Source organism: Anabrus simplex, chromosome 2, assembly GCF_040414725.1.
Source record: "Anabrus simplex isolate iqAnaSimp1 chromosome 2, ASM4041472v1, whole genome shotgun sequence".
Taxonomy (NCBI): Eukaryota; Metazoa; Arthropoda; class Insecta; order Orthoptera; family Tettigoniidae; genus Anabrus; species Anabrus simplex.
In genome coordinates this window covers 480,469,319-480,492,310 of record NC_090266.1, presented here as the reverse complement: position 1 = coordinate 480,492,310, position 22,992 = coordinate 480,469,319, and the positions used below count along the sequence as shown (strand labels likewise).

The following is a 22,992-nucleotide window of genomic DNA, read 5'->3' as shown; positions in this document are numbered from 1 at the left end:
ATTGATAACGTGGGACATGTTTCCAGGAGGGACATGCGAATGTGAATTTTAAGAATCTTAAGTCTTTATCATTTTTCAAAACTGAATTTGAGACAAGAGAAACTGGAAACAAGAGGTGCTATTTAGAATATAGTTAAAATTGAACGCATTTTAAGACTACTAGGTCAACCTGGATTTCAATGCAGCATAGAGGACTTGGTACCCAACAAACAGCTGAGTAAAATTTTTGTTGAGGTCATGTATGGTACTTCATGACTAAAGCTGCAGTGTGGATTACATTTCCTCAAACTACGAAGGTGAATAAAAACGTAAGTTACACTAGCTCACCAAGAGAGCAAGCTGTGTGTCGTGACCGTGACCAATGCGGAGCAAGCTACAGTAACAAATGTCTTTTCTTTTTTTGCTAGTGGCTTTACATTGCACCGATGCAGATAGGTATTATGACAATGGGATATGAAAGACCTAGGTTGGAAGGAAGTGGCCATGGCCTTAAGTAAGGTACAGCCCCAGCATTTGCCTGGTGTGAAAATGGGAAACCATGGAAAACCATCTTCAGGGCTGCCGACAGTGGGATTCGAACCCACTATCTCCCGGATACAAGCTCACAGCTGTGCGCCCCTTATTGCACGGCCAAATCACGCGGTAAACACGTCGTATTGTGTGTGCAGAGCGGGCTAGGCTCAATGGTGTGTCAATCGGATCTTCACTTCAAATTGGAGGTGCGTGCAATAATCAGATTTCTATGGGCTGAACGGCTCAATTGCACAGAGATTCATCGTGAAATCACTGCTGTATATGGTGAGCATGCAATTTCTCGCCCAGGTATTGTAAAGTTGTGTAAGCAATTTGATGCCGGACGCATGGATCACATGCACGAATATCGCGAAGGCAGGCCCGCAACATCCAGTACCATTGCAAATGTTGTCTGAGTGGATGCGATCATTAGAGAGAATCGGTGCATAACACTGCAGTAAACTGCCAGCATGCTGAACATTCGGTATGGCAGTGTGTTCTCTCCATTATTCACCAGCACCCTGGATTTCATAAACTGTGTCGAAGATGGGTCCCATGTCTGCTCACCGATGTTCACTAGGGACATTTCCAATCGTCACTGGCATTTTTGCAATGCCATTCTGTGGAGGGCAATGAGTTCCTGTGGCAAATTATCACAGAGAATGAAATGTGCGTCCACCGCTTCACCCCCGAAACTAGGAGAACTTCGATGGAATGGATGTACACCACATCATCACCACGAAAGAAGGCCAAGGACAAACCTTCAGCAGGAAAAATAACGGCGACAGTGTTCTTTGACACGGAGGGTGTGGTGCACGTGGAATTTATGCTGAAAGGCACGACAACTCAGCTTCGTATTATCAAACGTTGAACTAGTTGCATAAGGCAATTAAACAAAAGTGGCGGAGAAAATTGAGCGCCGGTGTGATTTTGTTGCACAATAACGCAATACCTCACGCGGCCCGTCAAACGCCCCAACTGCTGCGTGCGAGTTCGCTACGTGGTTTGGGTCTCGTGGATGTCAAATTGGATTCAAGAGACAGGGGTTTGATCCTAACCGGTTGGCATCCTAGAAGATGGTTATCTGTGGCCTATTTTCTCACCTGTCAAATGCTGGGGCTGTACCTCGATTAAGGCCACTGTCGCTTCCTTCACACTCCCAGCCCTTTCCTCTCCCACTATCACCGTAAGACCTAATGTGTCGGTGCGACGTAAAACAATAAGCAATAAATATACTTTAATTATTTCTTCATTCCTCCTGCACATTACTTGTAATTTGGTTTGAGTTAGGCCTCATCCCAAAGCCTCGGACTGCTCATAGTTTGTTTTAAACTGACTCTAGAGCGTCAGACCATAAGAAATGTATACAAACATTATTGTCGGAATATTTGGCATTGGAAGAACATTAAGAGAAGCTGGATTGGATGTGGTGGAAGTAATGGAGCAGGAAAAGTATTATGAAAGAAAGGAGTGGAGGAGGCTTGTTAACCACACCTGGACGACTGGAGTGGGAAATTGATGATGATGAGGATGAGCAAAATAGAACTTTATGTGCATGCAGATGAAACTGAAATCTAAACTCAGTAGTTGAGGTTATGTATGGTGACAATCATACACAGTATGAGTGCCTATACAATTTCAAATGAACCACATGGCGGTATGTTCGAGTATCTACTACATTGAAGGAGAAAGTTGTTATTCTTACCAAATGGAGTACCAGTACATACTACTTGGGCTGAGAGTATACTCCTACCAAAACCACATCTTCACGAGTATATACTTCGAGTAAGAACTAAGGTTTTATTCACACAACCCGATGTGCTTATGGACAAGTTTAATTGGTTTCAATTTCCATGATAACAAATATTAGGACATGCCAAGTGTCTTCAATTTTATATTTGGTGATTGCTATTGTAATAGTTGATATTACACCTACTATGGCATCTAAGGCTGAAGATGATCTTGTATGTAAAAGAGTTCGAAATTAGTCCCATAATGAATAAAGTATTGATACAACAAATTAAATGTACTGAATAGATGGACCTTTCTTACCTTTGATTGTGAATGTATTACGCAATTCCCACTATTGGGAAAAGAAACATTTCAAGATACTGCGGAGATTTTGCTTAAGAATTGACGGAACAGTTTGTACCATGTATAAGCACATCTGTGTACCTCCTTGGCTAGAAAAGCCGTAAAATTGGAATGTGTCCGCCGAGAGAGAAAGAAATGTAGACTATATATATATATATATATATATATATATATATATTGCTTCTGCCCACAAGGAGCTAAAGAATTTTTGGTAGGACATTATTTTCAGAGAAAAATAATAACGAACTAAAATGTCTCGAGTGGTGAGACCATTGCTTAAATTCAGAGAATTTAATATAGATAACAATATCCGTACCAAACTTCCAGACATTTAGCATCAGAGTAGCCTAATGCGAGATTCTTTAAGCACTAATGAAAAAAGTGTGAAATGTTGTACGAAAATTAATGAAATAGTGTAAAGATGGGGTAATTTTATAACTGTGTGTGATCCTTGAGGTTGATTTTGAACATGGGTTAGGATATTCTTATCTGCACTACATTCTCTGAATTTAGGCAACTATCTTGCCACTCAAGATGTTTCAGTAGGTTATTATTTATCACTGAATTAATGTCTTACAAGATACTAATGAATTCAATTCCACACTTTTATTTACCAAAATCATTAGGTTAAATTGCCTCCCTCCTAATACACAAGTATACATTATATGGTGTCGAAGCACTTCACATCCCCTCTCCCATGAGCCAAGTTAATGCCTACATCATTTCTCCCACCCACCTACATACCCACCCCCCTCCACTCAACAGAGTTGTTGCCTGCAGAATTTCCCTCACCCCCTGTTCTTAGCAACTATTTTGTAAGTTATTAGTTTCATGTCCGTATTGATGGTTAATATACACAATTATAAAGAATGAGAACCTTTCACCTAATAAATACTTTATTGGTATATGGTTACTAAAACATATCTGTATCTTATTAATATACAGGACCGGTTTTGACCTCTAAAATGGGTCATCCTCAGCTGATCATAGAACATGACATTAACATAATGCATAATTAAAGCATCACTGAATCCAACAAAGAATGTCATATGCTATGAATAATAGTATTGTTTAAATACGTTTTGTGTTTTTCTCTTGGTCTAAAACAATTGTCAAAGTTTATATGACATGCAAAGTGGACTTAAAACTCTACTTATTCTACTCATAACACATATACGTTAAAACAATGTGACATCAAGTTCTTATAACATGAAAATGTTCTATAACAATATGTTGGTGTTTTTCTCTTGGTCTGAAACATCGTCAAAGTTTATATGACATGCAAAGTGCGAATTAAAACTCTACTTATTCCACTCATAAACAACACATATGTTAAAACAATGTGATGTAAAGTTCTTATAATTTAAAAGTGTTCTGTAACATTCTTGTGATACATATTCAAACTTTGATCTGTGCTGGTAAAAACATTGGATAAATACGCAGATGAATTTGTGCAGTATGTTGTAGTATGTTCATGAACGTGGATTGTTTATCTTGATTGCGTTCATTCAGTTTGTTATTATAACACTTAATATTATATTAAAATATCACAATATGTCACATTATTCCATTTATAGTATCAGCCTCGTTGCCTGGCATCCATGGCTAAATGGTTAAGGTGCTGGCCTTTGGTCATAGAGGTCTCAGGTTCGATTCCTGGTAAGAGTTGGGAATTTTAATCATAATTGGTTAATTTCTCTGGCACAGGGGCTGGGTGAGTATGTCGTCTTCATCATCATTTCATTCTCATCACGATGTGCAGGTCGCCTACGGGTGTCAAATCGAAAGACCTGCACCTGGCGAGCCGAACATGTCCTTGGACACTCCCGGCACTAAAAGCCACACGCCATTTCATTATTTCATTTTACAAGTACGAATGCTCCCTCTTTATAGTTGTGTTTTCATGGGACATGTCAGTTATCTGTGTGAACAAAAAGAAAAATGAAGTATAAGAATTTTCATCTTGTCAATTTAGAATGTCTATTGAACATGTGAAATGAGTGGGCATGTACTTACTGCCGTTGTTAGCTTGTCGGTTTGTGCTGTTCGGGAGTACATCGTGCACTGCTTTGCGTACGTCTGGGGCTGATGCTTGCAGCAATGGAGGGGAGGGGTGGGGGCAAGAGGAGCGGCTATTGAGGGAGGTGGGGTAGAATGGGGCGTGTCTTCTGGGGGTTCCTTAATGTGTATTGGGTTCTGTTAGTTAACTCTTTTTAAGTATGTTTTTTAATAAAGGGATAATTGTATTGGAACGGATGTTTACTCTATCTGCGATTTCGTTTAAGTTGAAATTTGGATTTGCATAATGGTCCATACTAATGTACAATTCTTCCGATATATTGGGTGAAGGGCCCTCGGGATTCATACTTAAAATCTGCGTATTATTTTCAATGCTGGTGAGTTTGTGTTTGTAATCCTCGATCTGTTGTCCTATGGATGAAAAGTGATTATGTTTTATGTCATTAATTCATTATAATGGACAAGAAAATTTCTTCCAGTACATCCGACATAACTGGCTTCAGTATTATCACATTTCATTCGGTATACTCCTGAATGACTGTATTTGTTATTATCATTAACAGATTTAGTATTATGTAAAATGTTGGCATTATTATGTGTGGTTTTGTAGGCTATTTTTAAGTTGCGTCTTTTAAAAGTGTTAGTTATGGGATGGATATAGGTGTTATTGAAGGTAAAAAGTGCATAATATTTCTTGGATTTGTTAACTCTAGTTAATTTTGATTTAGGTTGATATCTACGGATAATTTTATTAACCACTCCTTTATCGTATCCATTTTGCTTGGCTATTTCGTGAATCAGGTTTAGTTCTTTTTCTTTGTTTTACTTTTTTCCTTCTTTATTCTCCTCTCCAGAGAAGAAGAACTAAAAAAATAACTAAACCTGATTCACGAAATAGCCAAACAAAACAGATACAATAAAGAAATGATTAATAAAACTATCCACAAGATAAAACATCCACCTAAAAAAAAAATTAACTACAGTTAACAAATCCAAGAAAGATTACGCACTTTTTACCTTCAAAAAACACCTATATCCATCCCATAACGAACATTTTTAAAAGACCCAACTTAAAAATAGCCTACAAAACCACACATAATAAAGCCAACATTTTACATAATAGGTAAGGTAAGGGTTATTCTGCCCGAAGGCAGGTCCGAACCTCCGCAGAGGTGTTCCTGAGCTGGAGTTTACGTACGGTAGGGTGGCCAGTTCCTTTCCGCTCCTCAATTCCCTTACCCCCCACCAACAGCGCGTGGTAACCCATGCAACTCCTGACCACGCCCAATGTTGCCTAACTTCGGAGAGCTCACGGGATGCGGTTCCATTAATGATAATAACAAATACAGTCATTCAGGAGTGTACCGAATGAAATGTGATGATTGTAAAACCAGTAATGTCGGACGTACCGGAAGAAATTTTCTTATCCGTTATAAAGAATATATTAATGCCATAAAACACTATCACTTTTCATCCATAGGACAACACATTGAGGATTACAAACACAAATTCACCAGCATTGAAAATGATATGCAGATTTTAAGTATGAAACCCAGGGGCCCTTTACTCAATATAATATCAGAATAATTTTACATTAGTATGGACCAGTATGCAAATCCAAATTTCACCCTAAACGAAATCACAGATAGAGTAAACATGGTTTTCAATACAGTTATCCCTTTATTAAAAAACACTTGCTTAAAAAGAGTTAACAAACAAAACCCAACACACATTAAGGAACCCCCAGAAGACAAGCCCCACTCTAACCCCCAGAAGACACGCTCCGCTCTACCCCACCTCCCTCAATAGCCGCCCCACCCCTCCCCTCCATTGCCGCAAGCATCAGCCCCAGACATACGCGAAGCAGTGCACGATGTGCTCCAGAACAGCAAAAACCAACAAGCTAACAATGGCAGTAAGTACATACACACTCATTTCTCATCTTCAATAGACATTCTAAATTGACAAGATGAAAACTGATGCTGATGATGATGCTTGTGGTTTAAAGGGGCCTAAGGAGGCGAAATGTTATGATAATTTAAAATCCACAATCCTCCACTGATCAGATTCGAAAACGTGAGGACGAAGAATGAATGAATGGATGGACATGAAGTTAAAACTATCAGTGGATCCGACCCGCAATGCCCCACATTCCCAGAAACTAGCGTTAAATAATAGTATTACTGACCAAGGGACTGCATCTAAAGCACAATACTGAATCGATGATGCTTGTAGTCTAAACAGGTCCAAAATCCAGGTCATCGGCCCCTTAAAATGGGAATTATTGCTAGGAAAATAGAACCACGAACCACGCTATTTGTCATGTTGCGGTACAAATCAAAAGTAGCATAGACTCACGGTATTCCACACATTATGGTACTACTCACAGGTAATAAAATTCGCACATGTAACACAGACCTAGGGTGTTTCGCATACTGCGGTGCTATTTACAGGCAACGCAAACCTATGGCGTTCCTCACGTAACTGGACTAACCACAGGGACCCGCACTATCACGTGGTGTTCCTCACTAAGTGGGTACTAAGCATAGGCAAGGCAGAACCATGGTGTCACTAATCCCATGGAGTTGCGCATATAGGGGTACGAATCACAGGTACTGTAGAAGGCGACAACGTACTCTATTGCTACTAATCACAAACCTATTTGGTACCTAACATAGTGGTATTACGCGCAAGTAAAAGGGACCCATGGTGTACCCCATGTGGTGGTACTAATCACAAGTAGTCTCATGGTTCTAATTGGATCATCCCTTGGTCACCCCTTTTAGTTGCCTCTTACGACAGGCAGGCAATATTGTGGGTTTATTCTTCGCCTGCGTCCTCCACCCACAGGGGGTTGTGTGTTTGGTCCGCGAGAGGTATTTTATTTCCCTCAAGTCCGCCGGCAAGCCAGTTAGGGCCCCCCTATCCGCCACCTGGGACGCGCCACATGCAAGTATCAACTCTCCCCCTGCTACACCAGCGTAGTAGGTTTGTGGAAGATGAAAATTCTTGTACTTCATTTTTCTTTCTGTTCACACAGATAACTGACATGTCCCATGAGCATTCGTACTTATAAAATGCCAGACAGCGGGGCTGATAGTATAAATGGAGTAAGATAAAGTATTATGATCTTTTAATATAATATTAAGTGGTGTAATAACAAACTGAACGAACGCAATCATCAAGATCAACAATCCACATTCATGAACATACTAGAACATAATGCACAAATTCGCCTGCGTATTTATCCAATATTTTTACCAACACATATCAAAGTTTGAATGTGTATCACAAGGATGTTATAGAACACATTCAAGTTATAAGAACTTTATGTCACGTTGTTTTAACATATTTGTCACGACCGTGTGTCGTGACGCGCCCCTTTCACGCCTCAGTGCCGGGAGGATGGAATCAAGCGAGTCTCGAATCCGCGACGTCCGAGACTAAGGATATTGAGTACTGATGTAAGGTTAATATGATCATGTAACAGTGGCAAGGAGTTATGGTATTTTAAATATTAAATAATTTTATTAAGTGGAAAAGTGTTACAGGTATTCAAAGCATAAGACTTCATACAAGTTTTACTTGAAGCAAGCTGGTGAAGTGTATAACGTTGTGCAATAGTCAGCTATACGGCGCCAGTGTAAATCAGAGAACGCAAAAGAAGTTTTCTAAAAGTTTCGACAAGCAAATCGAAGCAAATATCGCATAGATTGTTGACACAACTAGAAGCGAATTTGTTAGAGTGAATTCTATGCACTCCCCTTCGGTTAGTGGGAGCAGCTCATGAACCAATCAGACGTAATGTCTTATTCTACGGGAGTAGAGAGGGAAAAGATTCGAGAGGCATCAGAACATGAGATATAGGGAATGATACTTCAGAGATCGAGGAGAATCTGACTGACCATCATTGTAGCAACGTGTGTGTGCGGCTGAGCACCATAAGGGAGATAAACTGCCTAGCTTCATGCAAGTATTGTGTGTGGTTGTAAGACAGAATAGTACAGAACTTGTAGGTTATGTGCATAGCAGTGAGCCGCAGGATCAGTTGAATGTGGCTAGCAAACTGTCTAGAAACTGTAATGAGTTCTGCGAGGCAGTGAGGGATACACTGTGTACAGCATAATTAGCAGGTTGGTAATGTAAAGACTTGAGCAGCAATAACAAAAACATCAAACTGTTTGACAGGAAGGCTGAGTGTCATAGCAAGCATTTCCTATCAGTAAACCTAACCTAGTGGTCAGAACAGTTTGGGAGAAAGACTAACCTGGTCAAGGACGGAGTTTGAGGGTGCTGTATTCGATTTTTGGAGCCACACGTCCGCGTGAGCCAAACATCTCATCATTCAACGTGACTACAGAATTGTGGGCGCAGAGAAGAATTCAAGAGACAAGACAACGCCGAAGATTGAAGAAATCTTCAAGCCAAAAGCTAAGTAACTATCAAGCTTGTATGGTACGATCTTGTTGTACTAGGGAATGCAATGTAACTGGTTATTTCAAGACTTGAAAAGGACAATCTAACCAAGAGTTAAAAGTGTATTTGTACAAAGGGTTTTATCTTTCTTAATTGTGTGTATGTATATTATGTAATGTAAGTCTTTCTATTCAATACAGGTGAAGGGAAGAGAGTGAGTGTGAAAAGGTAATCTTGTTATTTTAAGATCAAGCTCCCGAAAACCCAAACCCATAATCTTCAGCCTGCCAAGTCCTTAGGAACACGACATATTATGCGTTGTTTATGAGTGGAATAAGTAGAGTTTTCAGTTGCACTTTGCATGTCATATAAACATTGATGATTGTTTTAGACCAAATGAAAAACACAAAGCATATTTAAACAATACTATTATTCATAGCATATGACATTCTTTGTTGGATTCAGTGATACTTTATTTATACATTATGTTGATGTCATGTTCTACGATCAGCTGAGGATGACCCATTTAGAGGTCGAAACCGGTCCTGTATATTAATAAGATACAGATATGTTTTAGTAACCATGTAACAATAAAGTATTGATTAGGTGGAAGATTCTCATTCTTTATAATAGTGCATAGCAACCGTGACCAGAGCAGGGGAACTGAATTTAGCCCAAGTGCAATTGGTGGAGGTAACGTACAATTACCAGCTTATATAAGTACAGAAAACAATGGAAGACCACCACATTCATAAATTTTCAAACTTGTTCATAACACTGTAAATTCACTGACAAAATTATGCAACATAAACAAAATGGTACATAAATGCACATGATTTAAAGTGATTTAATACAATGCAAGAATGTTCCTGTAGTATGAAACTTAATTCTGTATTAAACATTTTTTTACATGTGTGTTATGCGTTATAATTAGCGTTTTCAACAGACTGAAAAGCTTTAGAGTTATATTAACTGAGGTAACACTGAAAAGTATGGCTTCCTTCTTAAATTATTCAGTCAGGCAGGCAAATAATGAAGTAAAAAAACTCAAATTAATAAATATCAAAATTGTGAGCATTGTCAAATATACATAATAATAATAATAATAATAATAATAATAATAATAATAATAATAATAATAATAATAACAACAACAACAACAACTGTACCAGGAGGAACACAGCTATGCCGCACATTTAAATCTTGCGCCTAAAAGAACCCCTCTACAGGATAAACAGTGAACTTCAAAGCTAGACCTACTTAAACCTTTACTCAGAAGATGGCAATACAGTAATTCGACGTAATTTCGTTATTGTGAAGTTTCCAGAACTGTGTAAATTTCTACTTGTTTTGTTTTCAACTGATCAAGAAGCTTGGACATTCTCTCATAGATGTCACTGCTAGAAAACTATGATCATGCACCCTGGTGCGAAGTGAAAGAAATTTTTTGAAGAAGTTTTGTATTCATAAGTTTTTTTTTACTAATTGATGTTCATTTATTTTTGGGTTGGCAATATTTATCTTTTCTTTCCGCCAGTTTTGAATCCAGCCAATACCTAATTTTTGTAATTAATTTCCAACCAATCCTGTGTTTCTTCTTCGATTCTGAGGGCCACTTTTAAATTTGACCAATAAAATTCTGTGGGTGTGTCTTGATTATTCATGAAAGGTTTCGAACTTTCCCCGAGGGTTTATAAACTGCGGATTTTCACACCTCTTGGCCATTTGATCAACATCTAACTAAGTGTGTGTGTCAAGCAGGAGACGGGAGGTGCCTCTTTCATCAGGCAGCAGTACTCCGACAAGGTATGGCCACTTAACATCTTCACTTTTTGCTAGCTCTGCAGTTTAACCCGAGGGAAAGGTTTGAAACTTTAACTATGTAATTAACTTTAAAATGTAAATCTCCTTTTGGCTCATGTAAAAATTTCATAAATCTTTAACTGTAAATCAGGGATAGAGAGTGATGTACCCTCTCGAGCTCCCCTTCATGTTGGTTTGAGGCGACTGCGTTTTGTAACTGGTTTTCTTCCTTCCGTAAAGTCTTATTTTTTTTAAATATGAGTCACCTCAGTAGTTTGGGAATTGCCCCTGTGTCATCGGCCTAGTGCCCCTTAGGTTTTAAGAAATCTGTTCTAGGAGTGCAAGTACTCGCCTCCATTCTATTTGTGTGTAGGGCCATTTACTTAACCATTATTTGTGTTCCATGAGGGCCCAGTAGGTTGGGTACAAGATACCCGTTTCATTTTTTTTGTAAGTTATGCCTTGGTGGCAAGTAACTGTAAGTTTTCTGATATTGCCTTGAATAGGCTTGAAAAACTGAGAGCGTGTCAGCTCTTTTCAAGTGTTGTAAAAGTGCCTCTGGGAGGCTTGATATTTGAAGTTGGGAGCAAGTGCTCCAGGTATTAGGGGCTTTCTGCCCTTTGAACAATTTGGGCTTGTCTGTAAAATTTGAGCTGGGAACTCAAAATTGTAATACTAGGGGCTTGTAGCCCAAGAATGTTAAAGTTCTGGAATCTTGGATCTTTCTAAGTCTGGTTTCTAAATTGCTATGTCATTGTTAAGTGAAAAGTTATTAAAGTTTTGTTGTTTTTCGAAAATATAACCTTTGTTAAAATTTTAAATTAACTTTGACTTTGTAGTTAGACCCATTCATCCCAGCACCTTCTTTCACCTCTGCTGGTCCACGGGTAAACCCGTAACAACAATAATAATAATAATAATAATAATATTGATAATAACAATAATTTTGTGTGCCTACTTCTAGCACAGTGCAGCCCTTGTAAAGCAGACCCTCCAATGAGAGTGGGCGGTATCTGCAGTGTATAGGAAACTGTGTTTTATTGTGGTGCAGCATTGTGTGGAATGTGTGAACTGCAGGGATGCTTGGAACATTACATATATCCAGTCCCCAAGCCATTTAAGCTTATAATCTCAGACTCTGTCAGGAATCAAACCTGGGCCCTTTGAACAGAAGAGCACTATGCTGCCCATTCAGCCAAAGATCCAGACATTGTTAAATAAACTGCATTTAATAAGAAATGCCTAGAAATGAAGCTCATTCCTTAATACATACCTATAAAAACTACACCCACATCATCTGCTGAAACATCAACACCTGAATCACAGTTGTTATGGACAAGAAACTAAATGACATTTGCGTACGTGAAGAAACAAGATATCATCTAACAAATTTTATGCATTCATTCAAACCTACACAGTTTTTGGCACCCCACTCAATGGATATCTTACACCAATCTTTTTACATGACTGCGTTAAAAAAAGATGCTATCAAAAACCGAAGATCATTGACAACTAAATGTGTAACCTAAGCAATACACAAACTAAATCAGAAAAAATTTTCCATGACAAAGTCACAAACTTCCACCCTAGAATAATTAACAGATCAAACACAACGTTTTCAAATAAGGGAATAAATCTGTTGGAAAAAGGTTACAAGTTAAGCTACTATTAACATCATACAGCAAACAATATGATACAACTGATCACTGAAGCAGAGATTGCTTGCAAAAACAGTGACCAACTGAAATGCGCTACCTAGTACTGTGCACAAGAACAGTTAAGAACAAAATAAAAAAAATTGAATCTAATAGTAACAAAAGCAGATAAAGCGAACAACAGTCGTAACTGAAAAAGATGAGTACATATAATGTGCATAAGAACAGTAAAGAACAAAATTTAAAAAATTGAATCTAATAGTAACAAAAGCAGATAAAGGGAACAACAGTTGTAACTGAAAAAGATGAGTACATATATTTAAAAAAAAACACCCAGAAGAATCCACCAGCAACAACATCATTCAAGAGTTAAAATCCAACCCAACAAATCAAGCATTCAAGGAAACAGACGTTATTCTCACAAAACAAGAAAAAAAAAGACATACCGCAAAAAATTCCAAACTCCCCACACTAACAGCCCTACCCAAAATACACACAAACTCGTGTCCCATCAGACCAATAGTAAATAAAGATGTGCCAGGTTATAATGTAAGCAAACTACTCAACCAAACTCTAAAAGAAAAATCTCATTCAAGGAAGACAGGCTGACTAAAAACACCTTAGAACTAATAAAAGAACTAAATAAGCGAAAAGTATCAGGGTTCATAAGGCTGGTATTCTTTGACATAACCAATATGTTTTTTTTTTTTTGCTAGTGGCTTTACGTCGCACCGACACATACAGTTCTTATGGCGACAATGGGATAGGAAAGGGCTCGGAGTGGGAAGGAAGCAGTCGTGGCCTTAATTAAAAGTATAGCCTGGTGTGAAAATGGGAAACCAACATGGAAAACCATCTTCAGGGCTGCCGACAGTGGGATTCAAACCCACTATCTCCCGGATACAAGCTCACAGCTGCGCGCCTCTAACCGCACGCCCAACTCGCCCGGTGTACACAAATGTACCAATAGAAGAATTGATTAAAATTATAGAAAACCATCTTAGACAACGATCTGTTAAAAGAAACGAATGATATAATTAACCTCTTTAGAACAACTTAAACAAGAACTGTTTTACATTTAACATGATTATCAGGTACCAACATCCTAGAGGAATTTTACACTGAAAGAAGGTATGTACATGATTTAATATTCATTTGTGATGTCATTATCATATGATAAGTCAATCAAATTCACAACAGAACAAGAGACTAACAAGAAAATAATCTTTTTAGACATCACATTCAATAGGAACTAGTGGCCTGTCACAACAATAGCTGCGAACAAATACTAAAAATGAAACTGATTATAAAGGAAGCGCGAGAAAAGTAACTGAAAATATGCTGAACTCCGCAAGATCATTTATTTGCCTTTAAACTTAAACATCCATTGTGAATATAACTATTGAAGTCTAGAACCTTGGCAATTGCCCTATCATAATCTTCTTGAGCATGCTTGTAACAGTCATGAACCACTTTAAAAACGTAGGCTACAACAATTCACTGTAAATAACTGCAGTTGACCGTCCTCGACTGATTTTAGTATTTCATTGCAGACATTTTTGTGTGTGCGAAATACCCTTCAGAGTGGGGGGAACTGACCCTGATATGAAGTAGTTATAATTTCACACCCCTAGCAGCTTTAACTCTACTAGATGCCACATATAACTAACCATGGCTGAAAATGCGCCGAGATAATTAAATACCGTACCTATTTTGTCAATACTTTGACCTCTATATTCTATCGGACTGGCATAGGAAGATCAGCGGAGACAATTTTGATAGAACCATCTACTGGCGAATGCAGTGAACTGCAATGACCTAAGCATCATATTATTCAAATAAATGACTATTTTCGATAAATAAGGACTTAACCCTCAAATGGTCCATATAAACGACTGTTACTGTCACACTATTTTCAGGATTTTTGTATACTTTCACTAAAAAATCTTAAAAATAGGTTTTAAAAGGAAATCATGCAGTGTAATACATTTTATTAAATCTTAATATCATAGGCTATTGAAATAAATATATTTTTGTTTTGTACCTTTCATTATATCTTTACAGCCATCCTGAGTTTCCAAAAAAGTGTTCCAAAATTATATTATCAAAATGTTTGCGCCCATACCAGACACTAAAATATTCGACTTACCCGAGAAAGTCAAATCACAATATTGTGCACAATTTTATGCACTTCAAAAAAATATAAATACTTTAGATGTTATATACGAAAATAAAGAGAGATATACATATATACACAAGCACTAGAACGCCCCCGCAACGTCACTCAGAGGAGCTACCAGAACTAGACTGTGCTCTCCTTCTTCCTCCTCTCCTTTCAGGCCTCCGAAAGTGCTGCAAATTGTGGTGAAACTCCCTGCGAACTGCACAGTTACAACCAGGGCACAGATAACAGGTACTTTCCCGTTTTTGTTGGTCCACAGATTACGCATAAACGTTCCAGCTTTTCAGGAGGTCTGTCAATGTCACTGTCATTATCACTCATATCACTCGCGTCACTCATTATTTCATCCAACATCTTCCGAATGGGACTTGAACCGAAATTTCTTGGGTCTTGAAACTAAATTACTCGCCATTTCCGCAAAACTGATAAAAACAGGGCGTACAACAAACGACACCGTGATGCGGCAGGGCGCCATATTGTACTGCGCAGTTAAGGTAGCGAGCCTAACGACTGAATTTTAAGACTGTGCAGTACATTTAAACGGCAGTCTACAACCTAGCAACTAGAGTAAAAAGAGAGACTGTAATCTGCTGTTTAAAATGATACTAAATAGAGCACATTTGTGTGTCACTACGCATAACGAGAGCGTGTCAAATGAACGGCTGCAAAACAGTCGATGTATCGTCGTTGACCACAACAACGTGTACAAAAAGGGCGATGCATCGTCGTTTAACCATTTGAGGGTTAATGAAAGAAATATTTTTCTAGTAATACTGAGATGGAGATGTTTCTTTTGATGTATAATACATAGGTGATCGTATTGCAGTTTTCTCACAATTATGTTTTACACTTTTAAATTATAGAAGATAATGACAATCTGGCATGTAAAATATACAGAAGATCTACTCGAACCTAATGCACACAATAGACAATGTGACCACCCAGATACACACACAAATAAGCAGGACTGAATACAATGATACAGTGCAATTTCCATGCCAATGAGCACAAGAGATTTGAATGATAAAATACATGTAATAAACCAAATCACATAAGAAAGCCAACCTCCTGACACTGTAGATAACTCATTAAATAAACAAAGATATAAACCACACAAGAAAGAGAAAATTTAAATTATCTTCAACTATGTGAACAAGAACACACATGAAAAATCTAATATTTTCAAAAAAAACAAAGTCTAAAAGTAGCCTTTGGAACAAACAACTCACTGCAAAAACACATCAACAAACACAACCTAACCAAAAAAAGACCTCCAAATCAGGAGATTTTGAACTCAGTGTCAAGAACCAAACATAGTGCAGACAAAACGTAACTTCCACACCATATACAAGGAACAAGAAAGATGCAATTAGATACAATTGGCTTTCAGCTCTTGGAGAGCACCTATATGACAACACACACCAATTCATGGGCATCAAACCCCATCTAAACATACTACACACTGGAAGTAAAAGAAAACCTTTGAACATTAAGGAAGCTATAGAAATTTACAAAGAAAAAAGGAAGGCCAAACCAAGCATACCTCAACGATCACACGCATTTAAAAAATGCCCCATTCTTCGCATTAGTTAGTTTTCAGAACAACATTTCACACTTTTGCATTGTCACTTAACGAATCCCACTGCAGGCAACTCTGATGCTAAATGTCTGGAATGCGGGTTAGGATATTCTTACCTATTCTGAATTCTCCAAATTTAGACAGCGCCCTTGCCAATCGAGATGTTTCAGTAGGTTATTATTTAACATTAACAATAGTGTCTTACAACATACTCCTTAATTTAATTCCACACTTTTATTCCATCAAAATCATTAGCTTGCATTTACTCCCTAAATACACAGAAATACATCACATGAAGAAGCAACTACCCCACCCTCTCCACTGAATGGAGTTAACACCTATAGCATTCCTCCCACCCTCATGCTTCCCTTCCCCTCTCCACTGAAGAGAGTTGTTGCCCAAGGGATTCTCCTCACCCCGCTACATAGCAACCATCACTGGAGCAATGAAACAGGCTTCAGTCCAAATGCTATCACTGGAAGTAACGGATGATTTTTTTTTTTTTTTGCTAGGGGCTTTACGTCGCACCGACACAGATAGGTCTTATGGCGACGATGGGATAGGAAAGGCCTAGGAGTTGGAAGGAAGCGTCCGTGGCCGTAATTAAGGTACAGCCCCAGCATTTGCCTGGTGTGAAAATGGGAAACCACGGAAAACCATCTTCAGGGCTGCCGATAGTGGGATTCGAACCTACTATCTCCCGGATGCAAGCTTACAGCCGCGCGCCTCTACGCGCACGGCCAACTCGCTAACGGATGATTAGTAGCTTGGATAAGTACAGAGCACTTTCACGAAGTTATGAAGGTAACAGTGGAGGGCCACTACATCCATAATTTTTCTCACATGTTTGTAACATCACACAGTCACGATCACTGACAAGTTTACATAAAACATATCAGATATGTTTTTGACATGCTCTATTGGTGAAAAATATCTAATTCCCTCCATGGGAATTTAGAATTTTCCAAGTTTACAAATGTAAACAATATTGTACACATATGCGGATGATTTAATGAGGTCTGATAGAATCTGAGGATGTTCTTATCAAACGAAAAAGACATTGTTTAATGTTTTTTTTTTACAGGTATATTATAATGATATGCAATATAATAAGGTTTTTTTACTGACTGAAAGCTTTTAAGTTACATTAGCTTAATACAGGATCTGTTTAAGACAGGTTTTACTGTATGGTCATATGAATAGAGGTTACCAGAAAAGGAGTAAGTCCTAGTAGAGTAAGTCCACAAACTTCAATCAAGTGATTCTGAAAATCAGAAATGAGTTTCACAACCAAGTGGTCTTCAAGTGTTTGTTAAGTAGTTTACACTGTCGCATGAAATGAAAGTACACATACCAGCATTTTCTTGGTGTCTCATTAAATTACAAAAATTTTACAAAGGCAATTTCATTTTAAGAAAGATTTACTGTTTGCTGTGCCAAAAGCAGAAAGATAAATTCTAAAATAGGTAATTAAACAAAATGTCATTTTAATGGATACTATCCTACATTTTCTGCCTGCTGTCACTTCTTGATGGATACAGTACTTTTGCATCCATCTCTTGGCTCAGGCCAGAGTAAAGTGTAGCTTCCACCGCAGTCCCAGTCAACATCCATGGCTGTGACAATATGGAAGTTGCTGGGGTATGGGTAGTGCTGAGTAATGACATTCAGAGCATGACTAGTGCATCTGAGTGTTATGAAAGGTGCTGCTCATAGGGTCAGTCGTGCTGCAATAGTACTTTCTGACCCAGTGAGGCAAGCAATGGCAAACTACCTCACTCCTCATCTTGCCTACTACGCCTCATTTTGGTACTGCCATTGGTTTTTGGGGTTTCCTTACAACCGCATAACCTTTGGTAGTGCTATTTGAGGATCCAACCAGCCTCTGAGCCGATGACCTAACAGACAGACATCCTACATTTTATCACTCTCCCCCTACCTCCATTAATTTTGGTTAACAATAATTTGCAGCTTTACCTGGTCTCTATACTGTGCCATTGTAGTGGTTTCAATATCTGAGCTCCTTCCAAGAACACCATTCTTCACTGTAAGGGAAGGATAGTTGTCTGCCATGTGGTGAAGTAGATCAGGCAGGTACGTAGCTGCATCATGGACAATCCCCATGACATGATGAGCAAATCCTTTCTCATCTTCTCCAAACACAACCTAAATATAAACAAACACAGTAATTAACTAAACAATCATATTTTTCAAAATTTATATTTTCCACACATCCAGATTTGAAGTACTTCATCACTTACGGAAAAAAACTACCATTGTGGTTTAGCACAAAATAAGTTACAATTTAAAGCATTCTAATTCAAATATTGCAAACATCGGCAAATGGGTACTCTCGGTGCTATAATAGATTAATTAATATGTTAGCTGATTGTGCTGGATAGGTTTGAATGTGGAGTTTTGCAATGTAAATAAAGTGTAGGCTACCTAGGAAAAAAACAGAATTTGTCATGGGGCAAACAAGAAGCATAATGAGATTTGAGAGAGATGATTGTTAGTTCAATATTTGATAGGTTTACAGTATGAAGCAAGGAAGCAGAAGTAGTCACAAATCTAGATGTGAATGGAGGGTTACAGAGGCACTGAGCTGAGTGGCTCAGATGGAAGGTTCGATCCCAGCTTAGTTTACATGTATACGAAGGAGCCCTTAAAATCCAGCCTCGTGCTGGTAGATATACTGGCATGGGAAAAAATCCCTGTGGGACAAAATTATAGCCTTCAACCCTCCTAAAAACTGTCAAAAGTAGAGTTGGAGAGATGTAAAATCTATACAAGAAGAAAAGTATTTTTTCTTTTTTTAAATGCTATTTGTTCAGGGCGTCGACCTATAGAGATGTTTTGCTCCTACTTGCACCATGTAATATGAACCTGCGTGTAAGTGGAATTGCGGAAGTGTAGTGTTGAATGCGAGGAAAGGAACGTTAAGGATGACACAAATACCCAGGCAAGGAATATTAATTTTTTTTTGCTATTTGCTTTACATGTAATTAATCTCATAATAGAACCGTATTGAGGACAATATATTAAAATTATAAAATCCTTTTAATAACAACCACCTACTCAATACAATACATTACTCATTGAATTATAAAATAATCATGAGGTGTCTTAAATAAAGGAACATGTTTCGTTCGACATAGCGAACATCATCAGCCTTAATTTACAAAGATTAAGTCAGGGCCCTGAGCTGAAAGATAAAAATTGTTAAAAGAGTGACAATGCCATAATAAAAAGTAAAATGATAACATTAGACTTGAAACTGTAACAATATGTACAGATTAACAGCAAGTATTTGTAGTGGAATACATTGAACGATGGTAGTCTGTAAAGTTAAAACAAACATGAGGTTGTTAAAGTAAAAAGATATAGATATAGTGGATCTTAAAATATATGTCAATGCGTGAAGCGTGGATTAATTATTGACTATGGAGTTCTTAAATTGAGCAAAACAAAAGTTGAAATAGAGTTTATTGAATAGTACGAGTCAAACTGAGCCAGTTAAAAGGCGCATGGCGACGAAACTAAGGTTGAAATGACGTGAACTTCAGTAGTTAGGAATTCTGTAGGAGAGCCAACACAATGCCAGAAGGAAATACAAGTTGAACTAGTCCGTATTTACACGCTAGCAGTAAAATTAATCTTATACAACGTAGGACACCAATGTGAATTCGTTAAAAAGTAACTATAAACTTGAAAGTAGGGAGAGTTCCAGCAACCAGAGATGGATGGAACAGATTATGGCACAATTGGAGCTAGAAATCTGGAAGGAAAGAAAAGGGAGGAAAAAGTGAGGTGTTCGCTAACGTTGGCTGCGTGAATCAAACTGGCGAGTAACCTTATTGCTGCTTCTAGTGTTGTATGTATGTATACGTAGAGGCGGGGAGTGAGTCATGTGAGGAGGAGGGGTGACCGATTCCTTGGGCGGGTCGGGTATTCGTGGAGGGGGTGTCGCATGAGAGGGCAGTAGAGTAGTAGTAGTTGTATTATTAACAGTTGCATAATTAAAGATTCTCGTAAAGTTATTATTATTTATATTGAAAAGAGAGAGTAGTTCTGGAATTTTCTCGATTATTGGACTTTTAATTTCTGAAGTATCATTTAAATTTTGATGTCCGTTAAAATGCAGGTCTAGGAATATGTAAATGTTCTCAAACTCTGTCATAAGTTTACTTTTATTGACGTATTTCAAGATTTGAATAATCAATCCACGCTTCACGCATTGACATATATTTTAAGATCCACTATATATCTTTTTACTTTAACAACCTCATGTTTGTTTTAACTTTACAGACTACCATCGTTCAATGTATTCCACTACAAATACTTGCTGTTAATCTGTACATACTGTTACAATTTCAAGTCTAATGTTATCATTTTACTTTTTATTATGGCATTGTCACTCTTTTAACAATTTTTATCATTCAGCTCAGGGCCCTGACCTAATCTTTGTAAATTAAGGCCGATGATGTTCGCTATGTCGAACGAAACATGTTCCTTTATTTAAGACACCTCATGATTATTTTATAATTCAATGAGTAATGTATTGTATTGGGTAGGTGGTTGTTATTAAAAGGATTTTATAATTTTAATATTTGCTTTATGTTGCTCCGACACAGATAGGTCTTATGGTGACGATGGAATAGGAAAGGCCTAGGAATGGGAAGGAAGCGGCCGTGGCCTTAATTAAGGTACAGCCCCAGCATCTGCCTAGTGTGGAATAGGGAAACCACAGAAAACCATTCTCAGGGCTGCCGAAAGTGGGGTTCGAACCCACTATCTCCCGATTACTGGATACTGGCCACAATTAAGCGAGTGCAGCTATCGAGCTCGGTATATTAATCATTGACAATTTTAAAAAAGTCCTGACCCGGCCGGGAAATGAACCCGGGGCTGCCGGGTGACAGGCGGACGCATTGATCCCTACACCGCGGGGCTGGACAAGGAAAGTCTTCGGAAGCACTCAGTTCATTCGCAGAGGCTAGCAACCTGGAAGATAAAAGGGATAATTATTTGCACTTTGTCTTCCTTCCCTTTTATCGTTAATATAGAACATGCAGTCAATAAAATCAAAAGAGTAATGCAAAATAAACGCAAGTAAATCTAAAACAGAAGTAATGCCACATAGTGTGGCCATCTTGTAGTTAGAGTTTAAAATGTTTAAGGTAACAGATCAACCTGCCGAATGTGAGATACGGTAGTGATTCTTTTCTTGAATGCACAAAACCTTAAACCAGCTGACATTCATCATGAAGCGCACGGAGCATACGATGAAAGTGGAATGACTGATGGAACGGTGATGAAATGGGTTTGAACGTTCAATAAAGGTTGCCAACAAAACATGTGCAAAATAACCTGCAAAACAGCCAACCATATGTTGACACTTGTGATTTAATGTGTGGGGCTGACGGAAATGTTTGTGAGGACCAACAGTACACAATTTTGTCACTCTTTCTACTTTGGGTGCCCTTCATCACAGGCATGAAGAAAGCACACAAAAATTGGTACCCCATTAAGAGCCTTAATCATGGAGATGACTACGTGGAGAAGTAGTTTAAGATGTGCGGAATACAAACAAATTATGTTTTCAATGTAATGTTGTGTTTCTTTGAAAAAAAAAAAAAAAAAAAGTTTCTACTTAAAAACTGAGCCTCGCATGTATGTGAAACATGGAAAGAAATTTCTTACGTGTGTAGGGTGGTACAGTGTTGAAGTCTATCATGGGCATGAACTTTAGCAGAAAAAAGAAGGAATGCTGAAGTTGAATGGGTAGGATGGATGACAAAAGGACGAGATACAGACTGAAGTTGGTCAGAAGAGCATAATTTTTCATAATTTGCCTACAAGACACCAGATTGATGGAATACATCTTGAGACACTCAGGACTTGTTCTGGTAGTTTTGGGGGCAGTGCAGAAGGTAAGGTTTTCAGGGGGGGGGGTCTAGGATATGATTATGGCAAACATATTAGTGTAGATGTAGGATGCAACAGTTATTTTTAGATTAAGGCTGATTCTCCACGAGCAAGTAAAACGCAGCTGTTCGACCGCTACAAACCCGCTTGCGGAACAGAACTATGGGGTATTTGTACAGTTGTCTACACGGGCGGTTTGCAGGACACGGGTGGACGCGTCCATGAGTAGGCAGGCGGGTCTAACGCCAGCAGAGGCGTTACTCCCGCTAGCGGTAGAACAGCGAATCATACTCCACGTGACGGCAGTGAACAGTTCACCCGCCTCTGTCGCACGACAGGAACTGCCTGAAGTGTAGTATATTCATTACTAGCTGATGTACCTGTGCTTCGCTACAGAATTCAACATTGTATACAGAATTCTAGGTTAGGTAGTGTACACGTTGTGAGGAAGATAGTATTAAATTCCATAGCTCTTAACATTACCCTAGAAACAGGACGGGGATGTCACCAAACGTCTTTTCTCATATGAAGACTGGGTTAGGGAATATTCATTGCAACGGTAGGCCCGCTTGCCTACCATCAGTCACAATCAAGTTGGGGAGCATTATAATGGCAGACACTCAATCTTCACCTGCCTTTTTACATCCTTAGAAAGACTATCTTAGTCATTTTCCCAACTGAAATGAACACAGGTCATTACAATGATGTCAGTAAGAATGACACAATTAAAAGCAATGTTTTCATATGAAATACTCAATGAAATGAAAAAACACGCATTTTCTCACTTTTAACGAACAGTACTA

The 22,992-nt window shown here is 38.3% G+C and overlaps 1 protein-coding gene across 1 annotated transcript in view; it reads right to left on the bottom strand.

The window, feature by feature from the left end:
* The window catches only part of LOC136862892 (uncharacterized), a 330,052-nt gene that overhangs the window by 203,541 nt on the left and 103,519 nt on the right, over positions 1-22,992 (bottom strand). Inside the window, exon 4 of the mRNA XM_067139172.2 lies at positions 18,239-18,427. Coding sequence (XP_066995273.2) covers positions 18,239-18,427 — 189 coding nt within the window. The remainder of the gene's footprint in view (positions 1-18,238; positions 18,428-22,992) is intronic.